Source organism: Copadichromis virginalis, linkage group LG15, assembly GCF_057382275.1.
Source record: "Copadichromis virginalis isolate Kocher_CV1m ecotype Utaka linkage group LG15, C_Virginalis_male_GT1.1, whole genome shotgun sequence".
NCBI classification, from domain to species: Eukaryota; Metazoa; Chordata; class Actinopteri; order Cichliformes; family Cichlidae; genus Copadichromis; species Copadichromis virginalis.
Genome location: NC_140632.1, coordinates 35213552 through 35233895, shown reverse-complemented (window position 1 = coordinate 35233895; position 20344 = coordinate 35213552). Strand labels below are relative to the sequence as shown.

The 20344-nt window shown below is 39.6% G+C and overlaps 1 protein-coding gene across 1 annotated transcript; it reads left to right on the top strand.

The window, feature by feature from the left end:
* jak3 (Janus kinase 3 (a protein tyrosine kinase, leukocyte)) lies at window positions 1-19751 on the top strand. The gene is made up of 24 exons (XM_085433138.1): window positions 1-125; window positions 3358-3555; window positions 3639-3756; window positions 4480-4597; window positions 5033-5178; window positions 5264-5561; window positions 5677-5814; window positions 8378-8535; window positions 8762-8873; window positions 9041-9221; window positions 10035-10159; window positions 12179-12310; window positions 12391-12478; window positions 12757-12881; window positions 13141-13279; window positions 13497-13648; window positions 14067-14217; window positions 15848-15975; window positions 16144-16333; window positions 16643-16767; window positions 17619-17791; window positions 18094-18211; window positions 18298-18411; window positions 19030-19751. The coding sequence occupies exons 2-24, from the start codon at window positions 3363-3365 to the stop codon at window positions 19147-19149; spliced, it is 3342 nt and encodes a 1113-aa protein (XP_085289264.1). The 5' UTR covers window positions 1-125; window positions 3358-3362; the 3' UTR covers window positions 19150-19751.
* The last annotated feature ends 593 nt before the right edge of the window (window positions 19752-20344 follow it).

The window sequence follows — 20344 nt, the reverse complement described above, 5'->3', positions numbered from 1 at the left end:
GACAGACACGCAGCGCAAAAGTCAGAAAAGTAACTCTGTGTTTGTGGCTACAAAGTAACAAAATGAGGACTTCTGATGGTCGCATGTGACAATACACGACCCGACGAGTGATTGCACATATTCCTGTAAGTATAAAAGATATTTTTACATACTTCCTACTCAGAAACATCCACTTCCACTGTATATCGACAAGTATTATGTCACATTATGAAGAATGTGTTTGATCTATGGATTAATCTGTCTTTAGCTCTTTATAAATGGCTATTCAAAGAAGCTTTTACAGCATGTCCATATTGTGGGATATTTTTCTATAACAGTGACTCCTTCTTAAGTTGTTATGGTGATCTTTAAAAAAAAAATAATAAAAAAACATTCTTAAAATTGATCCTAATATACGGTATTTGAAAGACATTGAAAGACAAAGTCAAATAAATGTACTTATTACATTGAAACGTAAGTCACATGTTCTCACATAGTGTTAATTTGGGCTACGGCAAAGCGTGGTAACCAGTTTCACTTGAGGACGGGAATCCCCGCAAAACTACAATTGACTTTTCAAAAGCTTTCTGAATGCTTTTATATGGATGTGAATACTGAATATGGGGTCTGTCCAGGTTTACATCATATTCGGTATATGATGTTTATCTAGAATGCAGGGTTATGCATATTACTGTATAGCATACGACTTCATCCTATACAAGCAGGAGCCTGCATTAAGGTTTACAAACACAAATTGACATTTAAGGACTTACCTTTAATTAATTTGAGTGCTACTGAAAGGAATAGTTATCCTGTTAATATTTGGTAAATGTTTCCTGTGAGCTCTCTGTCACAGATCAGTATTTGATCTCTTTTAACAAAAGTATTAAGCAAAAATTTAAATATGATCAAAAATATTAATTATATTAAAGAGCTTGGTGGAAAAACATAAAAAATAATGTTGGCTATTACCAATAATGTAAATCTATGACATAAACCTTACATTGGATGCTGGTCTAATTTATCTGTGTATATATAATCATGCAATATATTTGCATGTGGACAATATTTTTTCAGCTCCAAGATTATGTTATTTTCTCTTTTTATTTTATTATTCTCTTTTTCATCCTTGCAATTATTTCCCATACAGACATTTCTTGCAGCCCAGAGCAATATTTAAGTTTATTCCCAGTATTTTACAAAACATTAAACATTTTTTGTTATTTTTAAGAAACACCACAATAACAGGTTCTTGATCCTAACAGAATAGTACACTGTAATTTTATCAAGCATTGTTTACGTAGACCACCAGAGAGTTCACTGCTACAGTAAACTGCATAAACACTTCACTGAAATTGTCTTGTAAAAGCACTATTAGTGTTACAAGCTAAAAAGTTAATTTAAAAAAAGCATCCACTGATCTTGGTAAAGATAATATTAAGAAAAGAAAAGACAGCCAAAGGGTGCAGCACCTCAATAGTGATGCACATGATTCCACAATAAAGTAAGGTGCCATCATAAATCACTCTGCCCCAAGTGTGCACACTGGTTGACATAAGAACCAGTGTTAAAATCACTACTATAATACCATTAATCACCAATAGAAACAAAACAAGCAATGTATTAGAATTAGAAGGACAATTAAGATACTATTAGATAATAATTAGAGCTTAATTGGAATTCAAAAGAGAAAAAGACAGTTAGATTCACAGGTAACATAAGTATAACAAATATAAAAGTATGCTATGTCTTTTGTTGACACAGACCAGGTAGGTACAGGTCTGTTTTGTCAAAAGAAGACCTTTGACGTTAATGTATACATGGGTACTGCCTGATGCATGGCTTTTTGTTACCTCACAGTCTCCCACTAACACACCCATTATTCCTCAGCACTAATGAATCTATGAAGGACCTGACTAATCAAGAAAACTACTTAGGACTACACCCTCCTGTGACTTTTCTCCTAATTTATGTTGTTTAAGGTCACAAATTCCTATACAGTTAGCAAGAAAATCCAGTGGTAGTTATCTTTGTAAACAGTCTTTCCAACACATCCCAGTCAGCATTTATATACATACATTTGGGAAATAGGATATGAAACATTTCTTTGGTTTTTGTCCAAGATTTTAATTATTAAGCATTTGGGGCTTTTCCAGGCGTCTGACACCATGTCGTAATGCACCAAGGTACCTTAAAACCTGATTTGAGCCATGACACTGATTCTTATGACACGATGAGTCATAAGCCTATACTGTAAACACTACTGTGATACAATAACACCTTATAACAATAATCTAGGTTTTTTTTCCTGAGTCAATGGGGTTTTATAGAGCTGAATCACTCCCTTGTCATGTACGTGCTGTGCGAGCAGCCAGATTTGGAACCCACAATGCAGGACTTCAGAAACAGAAAAAAATCCCTCTGAACCTGAACCACACAGCATATAGGTATGAGGGACGATGCAATAAAGGGAGATTGAGATAATATATACACACTGAGTAACAAGGGAAAAGGAAACACTGATTACAGGGGAGGGGACAAGAAAAGTTAAACTGAACGTAGCACGTATTTGACAAGGGGCTATAAAAATAACACACCAAACTAACAATGAGACGGAGACTGAGACATGCAACCTTGACACTGACCAAAGAGGAAAACAAATGTCTGACTAGGAACAGAAAGGGGAACGAAATATAGGGAGACACAACTGAACGAGAAACCTTGGTTAACTTAACAGAGGAGAACAGGAGGACGTGACAGGGGACATAGGGAGACAAACAGCGAACAAATCAGGGAAGATGAGACAGAGAGAGTAAAACTAGAGTTAGAGGACAGGAGGACAAAAGACCAGAGGAAATACCAGGTGACAGGCCAATAAATGAACCTAACAGGGAAACAGTAAAGCATATAAGATGCTGAAAGGTAAGGCTGATGCACATATGAGACAAAGGACAAAACATAGATGAGACAAGAACAGACAGGAAACCAAGAACAGACTAAATAAGAAGCTGGACCTGTGAAACAGTTCCTGACTCAATGACTCAGGAACATTACTAATCTAAAATGGATGAAGTCAAGCTTTGTGGACGTCACAAGAACAGAATAACCTTTTATTGTCACTGTACGTGTACAACAAAAAACAGTTGGAAAACAACTCAGTTATTCAGCATTAGTTATTTAACTCTCCATTTTTTTTACTTTTATGTCAACGCTTCAGCCAATCAAGTCAAAATTGAACCTTCCATGTCAGAACATAAAATGTTCAAGTTATTCCAAGGATTTCTGATTTTCAGTGTAAGTTAATATAAAAAAGGTCACCTGACTACTGACCTCTAAATACATTTTCTGATGTTTATCTGTTGGCTTTATTTTCTGAAGTAACCATGGATCTCAGCGAGGAAGAGTCAACTCCTCTGGTGATCAGAGACCGCGGAGGCAGCCAGAGGTCCAGTTCAAGCACTGTTCCTAATTTACAAGTCAACTTCTTCCCTGTCAAAAAGGAAGCAACAACATTACAGATCACATCTGGACAAATATCTGCTGAAAATGTCTGCATCCAAGCAGGGAAGAAATGTGGTAAGACTGTAATGCATTATGTATTATGTAAGTCACTAATTTTTGTCAGCCATATTCATTATTGTGGGGTTTTTTTCCTCCAGGAATCTTGCCGGTATACCTAAGTCTATTTGGTTTGGCATCTGAAGACCTCTCATTTTGGTATCCTCCTTCTCACATGTTTGACACTGATGAAAACTTAAAAGTCCATTTCAGAGTCAGGTGGGTGTCAAAATGCCTTATTTGATGAGAAAATATATATATATATTTAAGATTCAAATTCAACTTTTCAAATGCTTGTTAATGCGCAGTTTGGCATGTGGACACGGTTAAAACAACTTGCTGAAGTTCAACTCAAACGTCAGAATGGGGAAGAAATGTGATTTAAGTGACTTTGAACACAATATAGCTGTTTGTACCAGACGGACTGATCTGAGTATTTATGAAACTGCTCTACTGGGATCTACCCCACACAGTCATTGCTAGTGTTTGCAAAGAATGGTCTGAAAAGGAAATAAATAACCAATGAGTCAAAGTTCTCTGGGTGAAAAGGACTTCTTGATGTCAGAGGTCGGAGAAGAATGGCCAAAGTGCTTTGAGCTGATAGGAAGACAACGATAACTCAAGCAACTGCATTACAACCAAGACACAGAAGAAAATCTCTGAACCGGGTGCCACTCCTGTTAGCTAAGAACAGGAAACTGATGCCACAGCTCACAAGAGCTCACCAAAGTTTGACAACAGAAGATAAAGTGACAGACAGATAAAGTGGCTATTGAATATTCTTTCATTTGATGAATGTTTAGTGCATCAACTCCTTATACTTAGAATGTTGCTATAAATAATTAGAGTTTGGAGTACTAGTTGAAAGGTTTTTAATGGATCCTGATGTAAAGGTTAGTTTTATATGATTTGATATGCAATGGAGTTCTTTTGTGTTTGAAGGTACTTCTTTGGAAATTGGTTTGGGCAAGAACCAAGATCTTCATACCGCTACAGTTTGACTAGAGACAGAATCAGTCCAGTACTCGACTACAGTGTCATTGACTATCTTTTTGCCCAGGTAAAGTACTAAATAATGATATTATTTTCAAATATATTAAGTAAAGATTTTTATTAATTAACATAATTAATTTAAATTATGTTATACTTTATGAAATTCTTTATTTTATTTTAATTTTAAGAATCGAGACTGATAGAAAGTGATTAGATAAATGTTTTTCTATTTTAAGTACCGATTTCTAGTAAGATGAAATATTTACAATTTCTATTATTGAAAATGGTGAGATTCTTCAATTTAATTCATTAGCAAAAGTTTATCCAACCATGTACTGTCTTTGTTGCTTTGAGGTGTCTATTAGTTTTGGTTTTTGTAAAACTGATAGATTAATGTACTACTGCACAATGTAACACAAGTTGTGGCCACAAAAAAACTGCATGCTTGTTATACTAGTAGATGTGACGATAATAAGTCCAATTGATTTCTTTTGGTGTTTAGCTTCGAAATGACTTCATTGAAAGTAAGGCAGGCATAGCCCCACCATTGACTCTTCAGGAGGAATGCCTTGGCCTTGCAGTGCTCGACTTGTGGAGAATGGCCAAGGAGCGCAACCAGAGTGTTAGAGAGCTCTGCAAGACTGTCAGGTATTTACAGTTGAGACTGTATCATTGCTTATACAACAATCCATTCTAGTTTGCAATCATTACACCAAATATTATTCCTCTTTAGCTACAAATCCTGCCTTCCCATGTCACATCGCCATGACATCCAGAAACGAAACCGGCTGGACCGCTACCGAATTAGAAATACCCTCAAGCGTTTCTTAAAGAAGCTTGGCAACTGCTCCGTAGATGAGTGCAGCCTGAAACTCAAGTACCTGATTGAGCTGTCTGGCATTGAGCCTTCTGTTGGAACGGAAACCTTCCAAGTGAATCATTCTTCCTCCCATCCAAAGTCAGACTTCTCTCTTGTGCGGGTCACAGGGGAAACAGGAATCCAAACCGCTGGAAGTATCAATAACAGCCAGGTAAGATGACTGAAGAAGATCGAGTTTAGTTTGTAGTTGGTTAACTGCTATCATTTTCCTGCTTTAATATCTCTACTACGCTACTAAACAGATCAAAATGCTATTTGGTTGATAGGTTTTGTCAAGAGTTGAGTGGCAGACCTTCTGTGATTTTCAAGAAATCATTGACATCAGTATACAGCGGGTATGCCATGAGCAGGTTCCCCAAGACAGCAGGATGGTGACTATAACACGAAAGGATGACAGCTGCTTGGTAAAAAAAACAACATATTTTACACTTAAACCATTGCAATATATATATGTGTGTATATATATATGTATATATATATATATATATATATATATATATATATATATATATATATATATATATATATATATATATATATAAACACCCAGCACGCCCCTGCGGGCGGTTTATCCTTCAAGCTCGGGTCCTCTACCAGAGGCCTGGGAGCTTGAGGGTCCTGCGCAGTATCTTAGCTGTTCCCAGGACTGCGCTCTTCTGGACAGAGATCTCCGATGTTATTCCCGGGATCTGCTGGAGCCACTCGCCTAGCTTGGGAGTCACCGCACCTAGTGCTCCGATTACCACGGGGACCACCATTACCTTCACCCTCCACATCCTTCTTCCTGATATTGCTGTCATTCGGAACCGCTACATCGATCACTACGGCCGTCTTCTTCTGTTTGTCTACCACCACTATGTCCGGTTGGTTAGCCACCACCATTTTGTCCGTCTGTATCTGGAAGTCCCACAGGATCTTAGCTCGGTCATTCTCCACCACCCTTGGGGGCATCTCCCATTTTGACCTCGGAACTTCCAGGTTATACTCGGCACAGATGTTCCTGTACACTATGCCGGCCACTTGGTTATGGCGTTCCATGTATGCCTTGCCTGCTAGCATCTTGCACCCTGCTGTTATGTGCTGGATTGTCTCTGGGGCATCTTTACACAGCCTGCACCTGGGGTCTTGCCTGGTGTGATAGACCCCAGCCTCTATGGATCCTGTACTCAGAGCTTGTTCTTGTGCTGCCATGATTAGTGCCTCTGTGCTGTCTTTCAGTCCAGCTTTGTCCAGCCACTGGTAGGATTTCTGGATATCAGCCACCTCCTCTATCTGCCGGTGGTACATACCGTGCAGGGGCCTGTCCTTCCATGATGGTTCCTCGTCTCCCTCCTCTTTCTTGGGTTTCTGCTGCCTGAGGTATTCACTGAGCACTCGGTCAGTTGGGGCCATCTTCCCAATGTATTCTTGGATGTTCCTTGTCTCATCCTGGACTGTGGTGCTGACACTCACCAGTCCCCGGCCCCCTTCCTTCCGCTTAGCGTACAGCCTCAAGGTGCTGGACTTGGGGTGAAACCCTCCATGCATGGTAAGGATCTTTCTTGTCTTTATGTCAGTGGCTTCTATCTCCTCCTTTGGCCAGCCTATTACCCCAGCAGGGTACCTGATCACGGGCAGGGCGTACGTGTTGATGGCCCGGATCTTGTTCTTACCATTCAGCTGACTCCTCAGGACTTGCCTGACCCTCTGCAGGTACTTGGTGGTTGCAGCCTTTCTAGCGGCCTCTTCATGGTTCCCATTTGCCTGTGGGATCCCCAGGTACTTGTAACTGTCCTCTATGTCTGCAATGTTGCCTTCTGGTAGTTCAATCCCCTCAGTTCTGACTACCTTCACTGTCTTTAATATATATATATATATATATATATATATATATATATATATATATATTTTTTTTTTTTTTAACTGTTTGGATGTAAATATGAACAATTTAAAAGCTATTCGCATCAAATTAGTGTCCTCGGGCAACTGTATCCCTTCTACTTTTGTATTGCTTCTCCAAAGCTCCCTGTTCTGGCTACGTGGATGACATTTGGCTTGCTGGGGTGGAAAAGTTGCAAATTTGTACCATCTGGCCAAAACTGGTCATGGCATAACACCAAACCTTTAATCGTAGATGGACCGATGTTGGTGATGTTTGTATGTTGAATAGAATTCTACCCAGACCATCTCTGGACCAGAAGTGAGAAATATTCATCAGATAATGTCATTTGTGGCGGGTGAAGTTAATGTGTTGGAGTCTTACAATTATCCCCATTCTTTCTGTGATGTGAGGAAAGCTGTTATATCCATAGGAAGTCAGTTAACGAGTTAGGACAAGTGGTGGACCCAAAAGTATGAGACATCAAGTTTCCATCACCACTGAAAAATGCTTTTTCCCCTCCTCATTCTTTTTTCAAGAAGGCTTTCAAATTTTGCTTAGTTGAAATTAATTAATACAGAGATAGTAGAGAGCAGTTTGTCTTTCTAGAAAGTCTAACAATGGTGTCCATTTCAGGAGTAACTTGACTGAGCATCATTGTAACACCCCAGACATTGGTTCAACTTTTAGTTTGGAAGTATTTTTGTACCATGACTAAGCAAACACTTGATGGTTATTCAGTGTTGTAATGCTTGCTGACGCTGTCAAACAATGGTCCTTTAACTTAAAGCTAAAACTAGAGAAGAGGACAAGAACACAGAGGGCCAAATGCAGCAAGCAGGGTGTGCAGTGAGTAATAAATGTCTGCCTACAAATGGTTCATAGCCAGAGGCCCAACTCCCGTGACTACTGATGGTCCTTAGGATAAATGTTGGCTAGGTTTGATCCATAATGTGATGTGGGAAGTCCATGGTAAGACTCCACGGTACACGTGGCATCGGTCAGAACGGGAGTTTGAAAACCTAACTTAGTCCCCTAAGTGGTCCAGTAATGCAACAGGAGACTAACAGGAGACTAACTTTTTTTGTGTGTGACTACTTTCATTACAGGAAGTCAAGTTCCAGAGTCTCAAAGAGGCACTTTCGTTTGTGTCACTTGTTGATGGTTACTTCAGACTGACCACGGACTCAAGCCACTTCTTCTGCCAAGACATTGCTCCGCCAAGTATTCTAGAGGGAATCAAAAACCATTGTCATGGCCCAATAACGTGCGTCAATTTAATCATTACTTAATCAGACGCCAGCTTTTACACACACACCCACCCACACACACACACACACACACACACACACACACACACACACACACACACACACAGATAGATAGATAGATAGATAGATAGATAGATAGATAGATAGATAGATAGATAGATAGATAGATAGATAGATAGATAGATAGATATATTCTGATTTGTTTTTATGCTGTTTGAGCAGATCAGAGTTTGCAGTCAACAAATTGAAAAAGTCAGGATACAAAGGTGGTACCTTCCTTCTGCGGCAGAGTCCGAAGAACTATGACAACTTTTTCCTCACTGTTTGTGTTCAGGTACAGATATAGACAAAAACCTTTGTTTAAATGTTTTTTGTCACCCACTTCATGTTAAAGAAGCATCTGCTCAATCCGATGTGCAAGAGTGTTTCCCATGGCTTACATTTTGACTCAAGTGTTTGGATTCTTGCTTCTGATCAAAAATCACCCTCTTATTTTTGCAGACTCCACTTGGACTTGATTATAAAGACTGTCTCATTAATAAAAATGAGCACTACAGCCTCTTTGGTGTCCAGAAATCATTTTCCAGCTTGAGAGAGCTTACCAGCCACTATCAACACAATAAGCTCCTGCTGGCTGAAGTACCTGTCAAGTTAACCTGCTGCTGTCCACCCCGACCCAAAGGTATGTTTCTTCAAGCTACAGATGACATTATCTGCCTTGATCGCCAAAAATACAAGGGCAAACACACAGAGAGATGTGACCCTGATACTTCATTTTGGCCATCTACTTCCTGAAATTCAGCACCATGACTAGACAAGAGGCTAAATTAATAAGCTAGCTTATCTAGTTAGCTAGGCGCAGTGAGTAAACACTGTGACAACTGGGATGCTTGTTTTCACTAGTGAAAAAGAAACATAAAAAGTACTTGCCAAAATAAGTTCAGAGCCAACTACCAAGAGTATCCTATAGTGCAACTTCTTTCACAGAGGAGCTGCCACCTGCTGGCCATTAGAAACAGTGCAGATTAATGGCACTGTAAGACTTTGCTGTTAAGAGCAGCAGGTTATGTCCATATTTTTTGACGGGTCTGTTACAGGAAAATCAAAGTGTGATTACATATTTGCATCAACTGCATGCCAATTTTTGCAATAGAGTACATACTGTTCTGATTTTTTTTTAAATATGAAATTGTCATATTACAGTTGTCTCATAATCTAAGTTTTATTGTTTCAATTAATCTGTGCAAGCTATCAATTGTAGCAGTAGAAACAAATGAACATCCACATGGTTACAATGTGTAACTGTCACATTCAGTATTCTGAACTACATCAAGGATATAGAAAAAAACATTACTAGGACACATGTACTGTCAAATCTACAGTTGCTCGACAATTTTCTGTGCACTCATCATCATTCAATTCTTGTTTGAGGTAATATATGTCTGAAAGATTGAAGATTTTATAAGAAATATTATGTTTTCTGCTGTTTTTAAAGAGCTCACAAATTTGATCATCATACGCAACTGCAGCTCTGTAGAAGCTCCAGGCTCTCCAACAACCGAAAGGAACAAATTCAGTCACATCCAGTTTCATATGATCAAATATGAGGACCTGAGCTGTGTAAGTTGATCTGTATGTTGTGCCAATCAGGCCAGTTGGTACTTCTGATGACTGTCAGTACAAAACTTCTTCTACTTGTTTTCTTCTTTTTCCATCTACTCCTTTTTTAGTGAAAGCAGAGCAGGAGCATTAATGAAAAATATACCTTTATCCTAACATAACAGGCATTTCTTGCTTGCTAGCTTTGGACGAGAAGTGGTGCATACCTATAGTGGTGAACTCATTTTTTAAACAGTAAACGGCAATTATTTATAAACTATCTGTATCATTAAATTTCTATTGAAAAATTAATGTTAACTCAGAGGTAGGCAACAGCAGCCCACTTCCCCCAGCTGCTATCCTTCATTTTGGATTTATTTTCCTGCATTGTTCTATTGGGGTAGCTCTTCAGCCCCATGTAGAGAGAGGGATTCTGGGAATCCAAACAATGCTATAGCTATGATGTCAACCACATCTCCAGTGGTTCCTCCTGCACCTTTCACAAACAACAGACTAGATGGATATGGAATAGTTGTTGGTTATTTTTCTTTGAATTGTAATTTTTAATTGTTTATTACCTTAACTTATTCCTTTCTGACATGAACAGTAGCACCCTGTATTACAGCTTCCGTGTGTTTATGATATTTCATAACTGCAACAAGATTTGCAAAGATTTGCACAGCACCTATGTACCCTGTGAAACTGTCCTGAATTTCAGATATCTATCTATAGAGAGAGAAAGCATGTGATAGGGTGCCAAAAGAGTAATTGTGATAGTGCACAAGGAAGTCAGAAATATGTAAGGATGGTGTATTAGGACTGTGAGACATTGGTGAAGTGTGCAGTTGGGGTGATAGATGGGTTCATGGTGAGGGTGAGATTATATAAGGGATCGGCTCAGACCCCCGTATTGTTTGCTATGGTGATATACAGCTTAACAGATGAGATCAGGCAGGAGTCTCTATAAATTATGATGTTTGCAGATGATATTGTGATCTGTAGTGAGAGTGGGGAGAGGTGGAAAAGAGTCTGGAGACATTGGGGTGTGCAATGGAGAGAAGAGGAATGAAAGTCCATAGAAGTAAGACAGAATACATGTGTGTGAATGAGAACAGGGCAGGTGTAACAGCGAAGCTCTGAGGAGCAGAGGTAGTGACGCTAGAAGAGTTTCAATACAGACAGTGGCACGGACATAAGACAGGACGTGGAGCTAAAGGTGCTTGAGTGTAAGATTTCTGCTTGGAGTGACCAAGATGGATAAGATTAGAAACTGGTATTTTAGAAGGACAACTTAGGTTTAGATGGTTTGGGCATCAGAGGAGAGATCGTTGCTATATTGGACAAATTATGTTGAAAATGGAGCTGCCAGGCAGGTGGAAAAGAGGAAGACCTCAGAGGAGGCTCATGGATGTAGTGAAGGAGGACATGAAGAGGGTTGGCGTGACAGAAGAGGATGCTGAGGATAGGGTGAAATAAAAGCAGATGATCTGCTGTAATGACCCTTAAGTAGCTGAATGAAGAACAAGAGCTGGCACCCTTTATCGTGATTTCTGGAAGACTGATTCAGAGTTGTGCTTTTTAACAACAGTATAATCATTAGCTGAATTTCATACGAAAATAGTTACACTATATGGGACAGTCCCAATATTCTGTCAGCTGACACAGTCACATCAAGGGGTTCTCAACAGGAACAGTCCTACACGAGTCTTCTTCAGCAGAGATTTGTTGCAAATCTATTATTCTAAGGAGACACAACTCGAGTATTGTGATTAAAATGTTTATTCTTTATCTCAACAATATGCAACGTATCTATTCACACTTTCTTGGTTTGAGCCGAGACCTGAAAGTGTAAATGTCTGCCCCTGCTTCTTCTACAACTGCTCATACCTCCATTACAGCTACAGTTGTGTCTTTTTAAATGAATAACGCTGTGGCACTAACAAATACTGCTAATGCTGCTACTGTGACGCTATAGCCACGGTAATCTAAAAAGAATCGCTGAGCTATAATGTTGTTTATGATGGATACTTTCCCAATCAGGACGAAAGCCTCGGTCAGGGCTCTTTCACTCGAATCTTTAAAGGCAAAAAAATCGACATTCATGACGGGGAGAAACGTGTGACCGAAGTTCTGCTGAAAGAGCTCGATGCGACTCACAAGAACTGCTGGGAGGTGACTTTATACATACCTAAGTATTTTTTTTTAAATGTATTTGTTTCTTATGACTAACACATGCTTTTTGACCATTTCAGTCATTCTTTGAAGCTGCCAGCCTGATGAGTCAGATTGCACACAGACACCTACTCCTTGTATACGGTGTTAGTGTTCACGGAGCAAAGAGTGAGTTAAAACTAAGTTCCATGATCGCATTGACTGTTTTTGTTGTTTTGTGTTTTGTTGTTTGCTAGTAAGCCCAGTAAAGCTGAATGTTGTGTTGCTGAATGTTGTACAATCAGTGTTTCGACTGACACAAGTAGTTGTAATTTCAAAGCTGACAGTTATTTGGTTAACTTTGTCTCATATCATGTGGCCCTAGCTCAGGCGCTGCTCTGCGAGTGAGCGCTCTGTGTTTTGGTTTGAAGTACAGCTGTTGAAACAAACCTTGTTGTGCCTTTCAGACATCATGGTGCAGGAGTATGTCAAGTACGGGGCCCTTGACCTTTACTTGAAAAGGGGGAGATCTGTATCAGTGAGCTGGAAACTTGACGTAGCCAAACAGCTCGCATCAGCCCTCAACTTCCTGGTAAGGAAGATTTACCGATGTGGAAATGAGAAGAAGGCAGCCTAGAGCAGGCCTGACTGTAGATTGCGTGATGTGCAAATAAATGTTCTTTAAAATGTCATGTTTTACCAGGTATTTTAAAATACATAACTGCTGTGAACAGTAGAATTAATGCAAAGGATGAAGTGTTTCCTAATAACACTAAACAAGCAAACAGGTATTTTTCTGTCTTGCTTACTTTGAAATGTAGTTGCTAAAATCACATGTAACCCTCGTACAGGAAGAGAAGAACATTGTTCATGGAAATATCTGTGCCAAAAATCTGCTGCTGGCCAGAGAAGGTGACCCCTCTCAGGGGAGCTCTCCTTTCATTAAGCTGAGTGATCCGGGCATCAGTATGGCCATGGTGGGCAAAGATGGTAAAGCCTTTTTTTTTTAATTTAAATTGACTCATTATTTACTGTAATGTATGTATCAGCATTTCTTTATGCAATGGTAACCAATTTTAGCTTTATTCGTTTTATTTTATACCCATTAACATGCCTTACAAAATAAAGGATACTTTTAGCTGCTTCCTTATAGCCAAACAAACAAATAGATGAAGAAACTTAATTAATAGAGTTGTCGTTTCTCCAGTCATTCTGGACAGGATCCCCTGGGTGGCCCCCGAGGTGTTGAGCGCTCCAGAAAAACTGACCCTCGAGTGTGATAAATGGAGCTTTGGCGCCACAGTGTGGGAAATCTTTAACAATGGAAACTCCCTGCTACGAGGCTGGAACCTAGATCAGGTAGATTATCGTATTCCCTGATCTGCAGTTTGTGGTTTTGGAAGGCTTTAAACACTCTAAACTTTTTAGCTGTCTGGGTCAGTGTTACATGATCCCTCAAAGCTCATTGCTGTTATGCAACAATTGCAGAAAATGCCTAAACTAGAGGACTCTGTGTGTGAGTTGTAGCTCTGGTTTTGGTTCATAAAGTTCAGCATGCAGAAAAACTGATGCAGTTCAGAATATTATATTAACTTTTCAAGTTGATGTAAATAAAATGCAACACTGTGAAAAGACTACTGAGAATACTGTGTAGATTAAATGAAAATTGCACTTCCTTTTCTGTGAATTTTCAGTCGTTAGAAAAATTGTTGTACAAACATTAAATGGTGCTATGTGGTGCTAAATGTGTTGTGTTTGTTTTTGTTTTTATTTGCAGAAGAAGCAGTTTTATGAGAGTTTCCAGCAGCTGCCTCCCTCTCAGTGGACAGAGCTAGCAGATCTGATCAGTCAGTGTATGGACTACCAGGCAGACTTCAGACCTTCATGTCGCAGTATTATCCGTCAACTCAACAGTCTCATCACTTCAGGTAAAGATGCGTACCATACTGTTCTGGTAATCAGCTGACACATGCATGTTAAAACTGTCCTTTAAAACATAAATTAATTAGATAAATAAAATTAATTCAGTTAATACCACAATACTTTGACTAACTTTTTGTATCAGATATAATCCTTAGAAAAGAAGACATAGATAACAAATTATGGTGTTTTATGAAATGTAAATAAAACAGAATCCATGATTTGCAAATCTTATAAACCCGTATGTTATTCAGAATAGAACATAGAAAACATAACTGATGTTTAAAGTGAGACATTGTATTACTTCATGAAAGATATGAGCTGATTTAGAGTTTGATGGCAGCCAAAAATCTCAAACAATTTGGAATGCAAGTGACAAAAGTCAGCGCTAATAAAGAACAGCATCCTAAAGAGGTAACATTTCTCTGAAGTGAAGACGGGTGGAGGTTCACCAGTTCTGCAAAAAAATACCTCTACAAATTATGGGTCAATTTCAGAATAATGTTCCTCAATATAGAATTGCAAAGACTTTGAATATGTCATCACATGATGCCATCAAAAGTTTCAGAGAATCTGGAGAAATCTCTGTGTGCAAGTGACAAGGCCTAAAATGAATATTGGATGCCAATGATCACGCGGCACTGCATAAGAACAGGCATGATTCTTTCATTGAAATAACTGCACGGGCTCAGGGACATCTCCAGAAATCGCTGTCTGTAAAACACAATTAACTCTGTCATGCAACTTTATAAAAAACAAAGTTATACGTGAACATGACCCCGGATCATCATCTTCCCTGGATCAGAGATCATTTAAAACAGACTTTGAAATTCTTTTCGCAAAAGTGACCCGAAATAGGCACTCTGGTGGAGTTACTTTGTGTGTGTGTGTTTATAAGTAGTTTTAAACCTTGTGATCCACAAAACAGCATAAGAGTAAAAGAGTAAAAGAAGAACTGACTGCGTTACAGCACCCGCTGCTTGTTGAGAGTAAAAGCGATACGCGCTTTCACGTCTTTTTTTAGCGACTTTTCTTTAGAAAAAAAGTCGCTAAGGGGTCTGAAAACTCGCTAAATATAGCGACAAAGTTGCTAAGTTGGCAACACTGCTTGGCACTTGTGCAGGTGAAGCCAAAGGGAAGATATGCTTCACCATATTTTCTAGTCTTTGGCTTAGAATGAAGTTGGTTTGGAAACATATTCAGCGATGCTTCATCTCCTGCCCTGTGTGGGCGCCCCGTCAAAAACCTGTCCATTATGCTAGCAGTGTCCAAGTGTTTTTTGTTTTGTTTTTTTCCTTTTCATAACCCCCCCCCCCCCCCCCCCCCCCCCCCCAGGGGACGGGCCCCACACTTTGGGAAGCTCTGAGATAACACAATATAAGTATGTGCATTTCAAAAAATGCTCTAATATACAGTAGTACAGTGAACCTTTTAAATGTAAATTATAGAATAGCAAAGAGAAATCTTTGTTTGTCCTTGTGTTTGTGTGTCTGTGTGATTCGTCCAGGGGTAGCTGTTAAACAGACTACTGTTGCTACCAATAGCTGTTTTCCAAATGGATGATGTTTTAGGTATTACGCTGAGATTCACTGAAGTGAAAATACTGCTGACTGCTAACGTTGCCTTGTTTTTTGCCAGACTATGTGATACTTCATGCTACCGAACCTGTCACACAGAGCCCCGTGTGCAGATCTTACAGCCACCCTCAGCACGACCAGACATTGTTTGAGGAGAGATACTTGCGCTACATCTCCCCTCTGGGAAAAGTAAGTGTGAGGTGACATATAATGGACAGAAGCTTTAAACTAAATAAATGTGTCAAGCTGATGTTATGCTACACAAGCAGGACCTACTATTTGTGCTCATTCTTTATCCGTCTCTTTCATGCATCTACTTTAACTTCAGTTTTTACCTGTGACTTAACACATTTGCAGGGGAACTTTGGCAGCGTGGAGCTTTGCCGTTATGACCCGCTGGGTGATAACACTGGTGAGCTGGTGGCTGTGAAGAAGCTGCAGTCCAACAAGCAGTCAAACCTGGAGGACTTCCAAAAGGAGGTCAACACCCTCCATGTCTTACACTGCGACTACATCGTCAAATACAAGGGAGTCTGCTACAGCATGGGTAAAAAAAAAACCTAAACAATAATAAAATGATCTGCCCCCTGCTTAGACTGTAAAACTCTTAGCTCTCCCTTTCCTGTTTTATAAATGAACTCATTAAGGATTGCTGTGCCACTTCAAAAACATGTTTAAGGTGACTTGTATGACTTTTTTGTAAAAGGTGTAAATGTAAGTGAACCAAGCAAAAGAGCTCGTTGCACTTACTCATTTCCTCTTAAAGCATGAAACTCACACATGTCTCTGTGTTTCAGTGACAAAGATTTGAAAGGACATTATCTGATGAACAACGTTATGGCTTGTCTGTTCACAGGTCGCCTCAGCATGAGTCTAGTGATGGAGTACCTGCCCTATGGCAGCCTTATTGGCTACTTAGAGAAGAACAAACACAACATCAACACCAGGCGGATGTTACTATTTGCTTCTCAAATTTGTAAGGTGCGTGAGCTTGCAAAATGTTAAAAATATGACCTCTGCTATATGGACAGGAATTAATTGTTTGCCCACACAATCATAAATGAGTATCGACTGCACATTCTATGACTTGAAAGTCTTTTGCTTTAACGTGTGCTTGACCTGCTGCTTTTGATAAAGATGATGAACATGTCTTCCCAAGCAAGTGTAAACCAGCAGGATTTAAAGCTGCCTGTGACGCAGCAGGATTACAGATCTGATTGGGCAGGATCTGAAAATTGACGTGACATATGTGAAGCCATTCCTGAACCAGTGCTCACGTTTTCCCTAAGGACCCCAAAGCGCTTTACACATCCAGTCATTCACCCATTCACACACTGGTGATGGCAAGCTACATTGTAGCCACAGCCACCCTGGGGTGCACTGACAGAGGCGAGGCTGCCGGACACTGGCGCCACCGGGCCCTCTGACCACCACCAGTAGGCAACGGGTGAAGTGTCTTGCCCAAGGACACAAACTGTCCAAGCCGTGTGTGTGTGTGTGTGTGTGTGTGTGTGTGTGTGTGTGTCTAATGCAGAATGTTTCTCTCTGCTGTGCGGACCGGTTCAGTTTTGGCAGTTTATTCTTATCTGCTGTGTAACGATGACGCACATTTTAGAGTTGTATTAGAAGGTGACAAGAAGAATTAATAGCTAAAAATATTTACCTTCTAATACCATATAGCTTATTATATTTCCCCCACAGACACACACAAATACATAGACTTTCCACAGTTCTACGTGTTGCAAATCTTTAAAAAAAAAAACTTAAAACACAGAGGGAGATTGACAGAGCTAAAAATAAAAGTGTCTTTCGTTTGTTTCTAATTCTGTCAGGGGATGGAGTACCTGCAGAGCCTGCGTTATGTGCACCGAGACCTTGCAGCCCGAAATATCCTTGTAGCCAGTGAGACGCTGGTAAAAATCGCTGATTTTGGGCTGACCAAGGTCATTCCACATAATAAGGACTACTACCGTGTCACCCAACCAGGAGAGAGCCCCATCTTCTGGTAGATTTCCACTAGTTTCACCAATAAAAATCTAATAACTGCTTTTCAATGAATCAGCTACTTTCTTGTGTCGATGGTGTGGTTACTAGCTGTTAATACTTCCTAATATGACTAAATGAAAGACACGAATAAAACCAAACATGAGACAGTGCTTATTTTTAAAAGAAATGCTTCTCAGAAAAGAATATGTAATGTTGAAAAGTGAAGCATAAGCTATGAGATAGATTTCCTCTGCTTGAAGATCACAGTTGCCCCATTACTCGGGATTATTCTGTGCTCTAATGGTCATGCATTTACTGCAGGTATGCCCCAGAGTCCATCACTGAGTCCAGATTCTCCCAAAAATCAGATGTCTGGAGTTTCGGGGTTGTTCTTCATGAAATCTTCTCTTACTGTGATATAAGTTTCAATCCGAAAAGAGTAAGAAAATGTACAATTGTTACAAATGTGTCTGGAAAATGCTTCAGCTTAAATATGGATTCCCATGGCTTACTGTTTTGTTTCAGCTTTATATGCAGGAGATTGGGCACAACGTGCTGGGTACATCCATTTCAGTGCATCTGGCAAATCTACTGAAGGGTAACTGGAGGTTACCACCACCTTTAAACTGCCCGCCCAAGGTACGTTTGCTCTGTGCGGTCGAAACTGTAGTTTTTTCGGAATACTTTTTGATCTTTGCTATTGTGAGTAAATCAGACCTTTGGACAAACGACTTTCTTATCTGTCTTACATAAGATAAGATAAGATAACTCTTTATTGTCATTGCACAGTCATACATAGTACAGTAGTACAATGAAATTGGAAAAACTGTCCTACGTCGGCACTACATATAACACAACACGACACGATATGACACATCACAACGTAACAAACAACACAACACAGTATATTAACTTAGTATAAAAAAGAAGAATAAGTGTATGTGTATTGCACACTGTTATTATTGCACATTAATTATTATTGCACCTTGTTATAAATATAAATATTATTGTTATCGTTTTAAACATTGTTACCTCCCCCTAAAAAGTCCAGGGAGGTATCCAGTCAGGTCAGCTATTTACATTGATCAGGGCTATTGCCCTGTTGTAAAAGCTGTCCTTGAGTCTATTTGTTCGGGACCTCAGCAGCCTGAACACCCGGTGTCCTGGGTGTGTGCATCAGCAATAAAGTAATTTCCCTTCTATCCTTTTATTACACAATGTTTATCCTTGCTCATATTACTTTCATTGTAATGCCAGGTGTACCTTATGATGAGGCAGTGCTGGGCACATGACTTTGATGAGCGTCCATTTTTCTCCAACCTTGGAAACGAAATTGAAACTATGATCCAGGATGAAAGAGAGAACTCTAAAGGCTGACGAGGATACAAGATACTTACTCTTTGTTCAAAAGGAAATCAAGTTTAAATGAGTACATGTTCACAAGTTCTCAGGAGTGAACATCCAATTATGGGAGTATGCGCAGGCTGACTTATTTATGATAGATCTCTGGGTACACTGGTTCTGATAAGCTCTGCTTAGGCTCTTTCAAGTTGATATCACAGCAAAGCCTAGGTTATTATATTTTTATATTTTTTATATTGTATATTTTTCCAGTTTTCACTCTGAACTTTTTGCAGAGATTTAATGGTTGCTAGAGATTGCTAGTTTTTTGTTTGTTTTTTTTGGGGGGGGGTTGTAAGTGTTCCGTAGCTCAGAACGTTCACAACGTTTTAAAAGTAGATGAAAAATATATGTTACCTGGATGTAACTTTAGTTCTCTGTGTTCATGCGTTGATCGCACTTACGAAAGATGCAGCAAAGCATAAATAAAGCTCTTTTCCTAAATCAAAATGTGTTTTTTGAGATGAGCGGGAGAAAGACAAGCTGGACAAGCTTATATAAAGCTAATAATAATAATAATAATAAGTTTATGTGGTAAAAAAATATATATATATATGTATGTATGTATTAGAGATGGACCGTGTTTGTAGCCTCGCTACCAATCCAGCATTTCATCTCCGAGGAAGTGATCCCAGAGAGAAGTAAAGCAAGTGTGTAACTTCATCTCTGAATGTTTATAAAGCATTCCAGCGTTAAGCTTAACAACGGATATATGGAGCGACTGCCTCTCTCTCTCCCTCTGCTCATAGCTGGACTGGCCATCGGCCCACCGGGCAATGGTGATTTTTCGTTTTTATGGGCCGATGATTTTTTATTTTTTTCTGTTAACGGTATAAATAATGAAAGGTGGTGGATTGGTCAGATGCTGGCCAGTGTGTAAAAATAACTCAGTTGTTTGGGGGTGGCTATCACAGAGCTTCCACAGATTCAGTAACATTAGCAAGTGGTGGAGGACAGCAGGTGGATGAGGGAAAGGGGAGGCAGGAGGAGAGATGTCAGTAGTACAATCATCCAGCGACGAGAGGATCTGTGTTCCAGCCTCAAATAGTGCTCCCGGTGATGACAGGTGATTGTTGTCAGGTGTGTGTGTGGGCCAAGGGCGGGAGCCCACAGTGAGCTCCGCCCAGGCAGAGAGGGAGAGAACAGAAACAGCAAATGTAGCCTTGTGGGG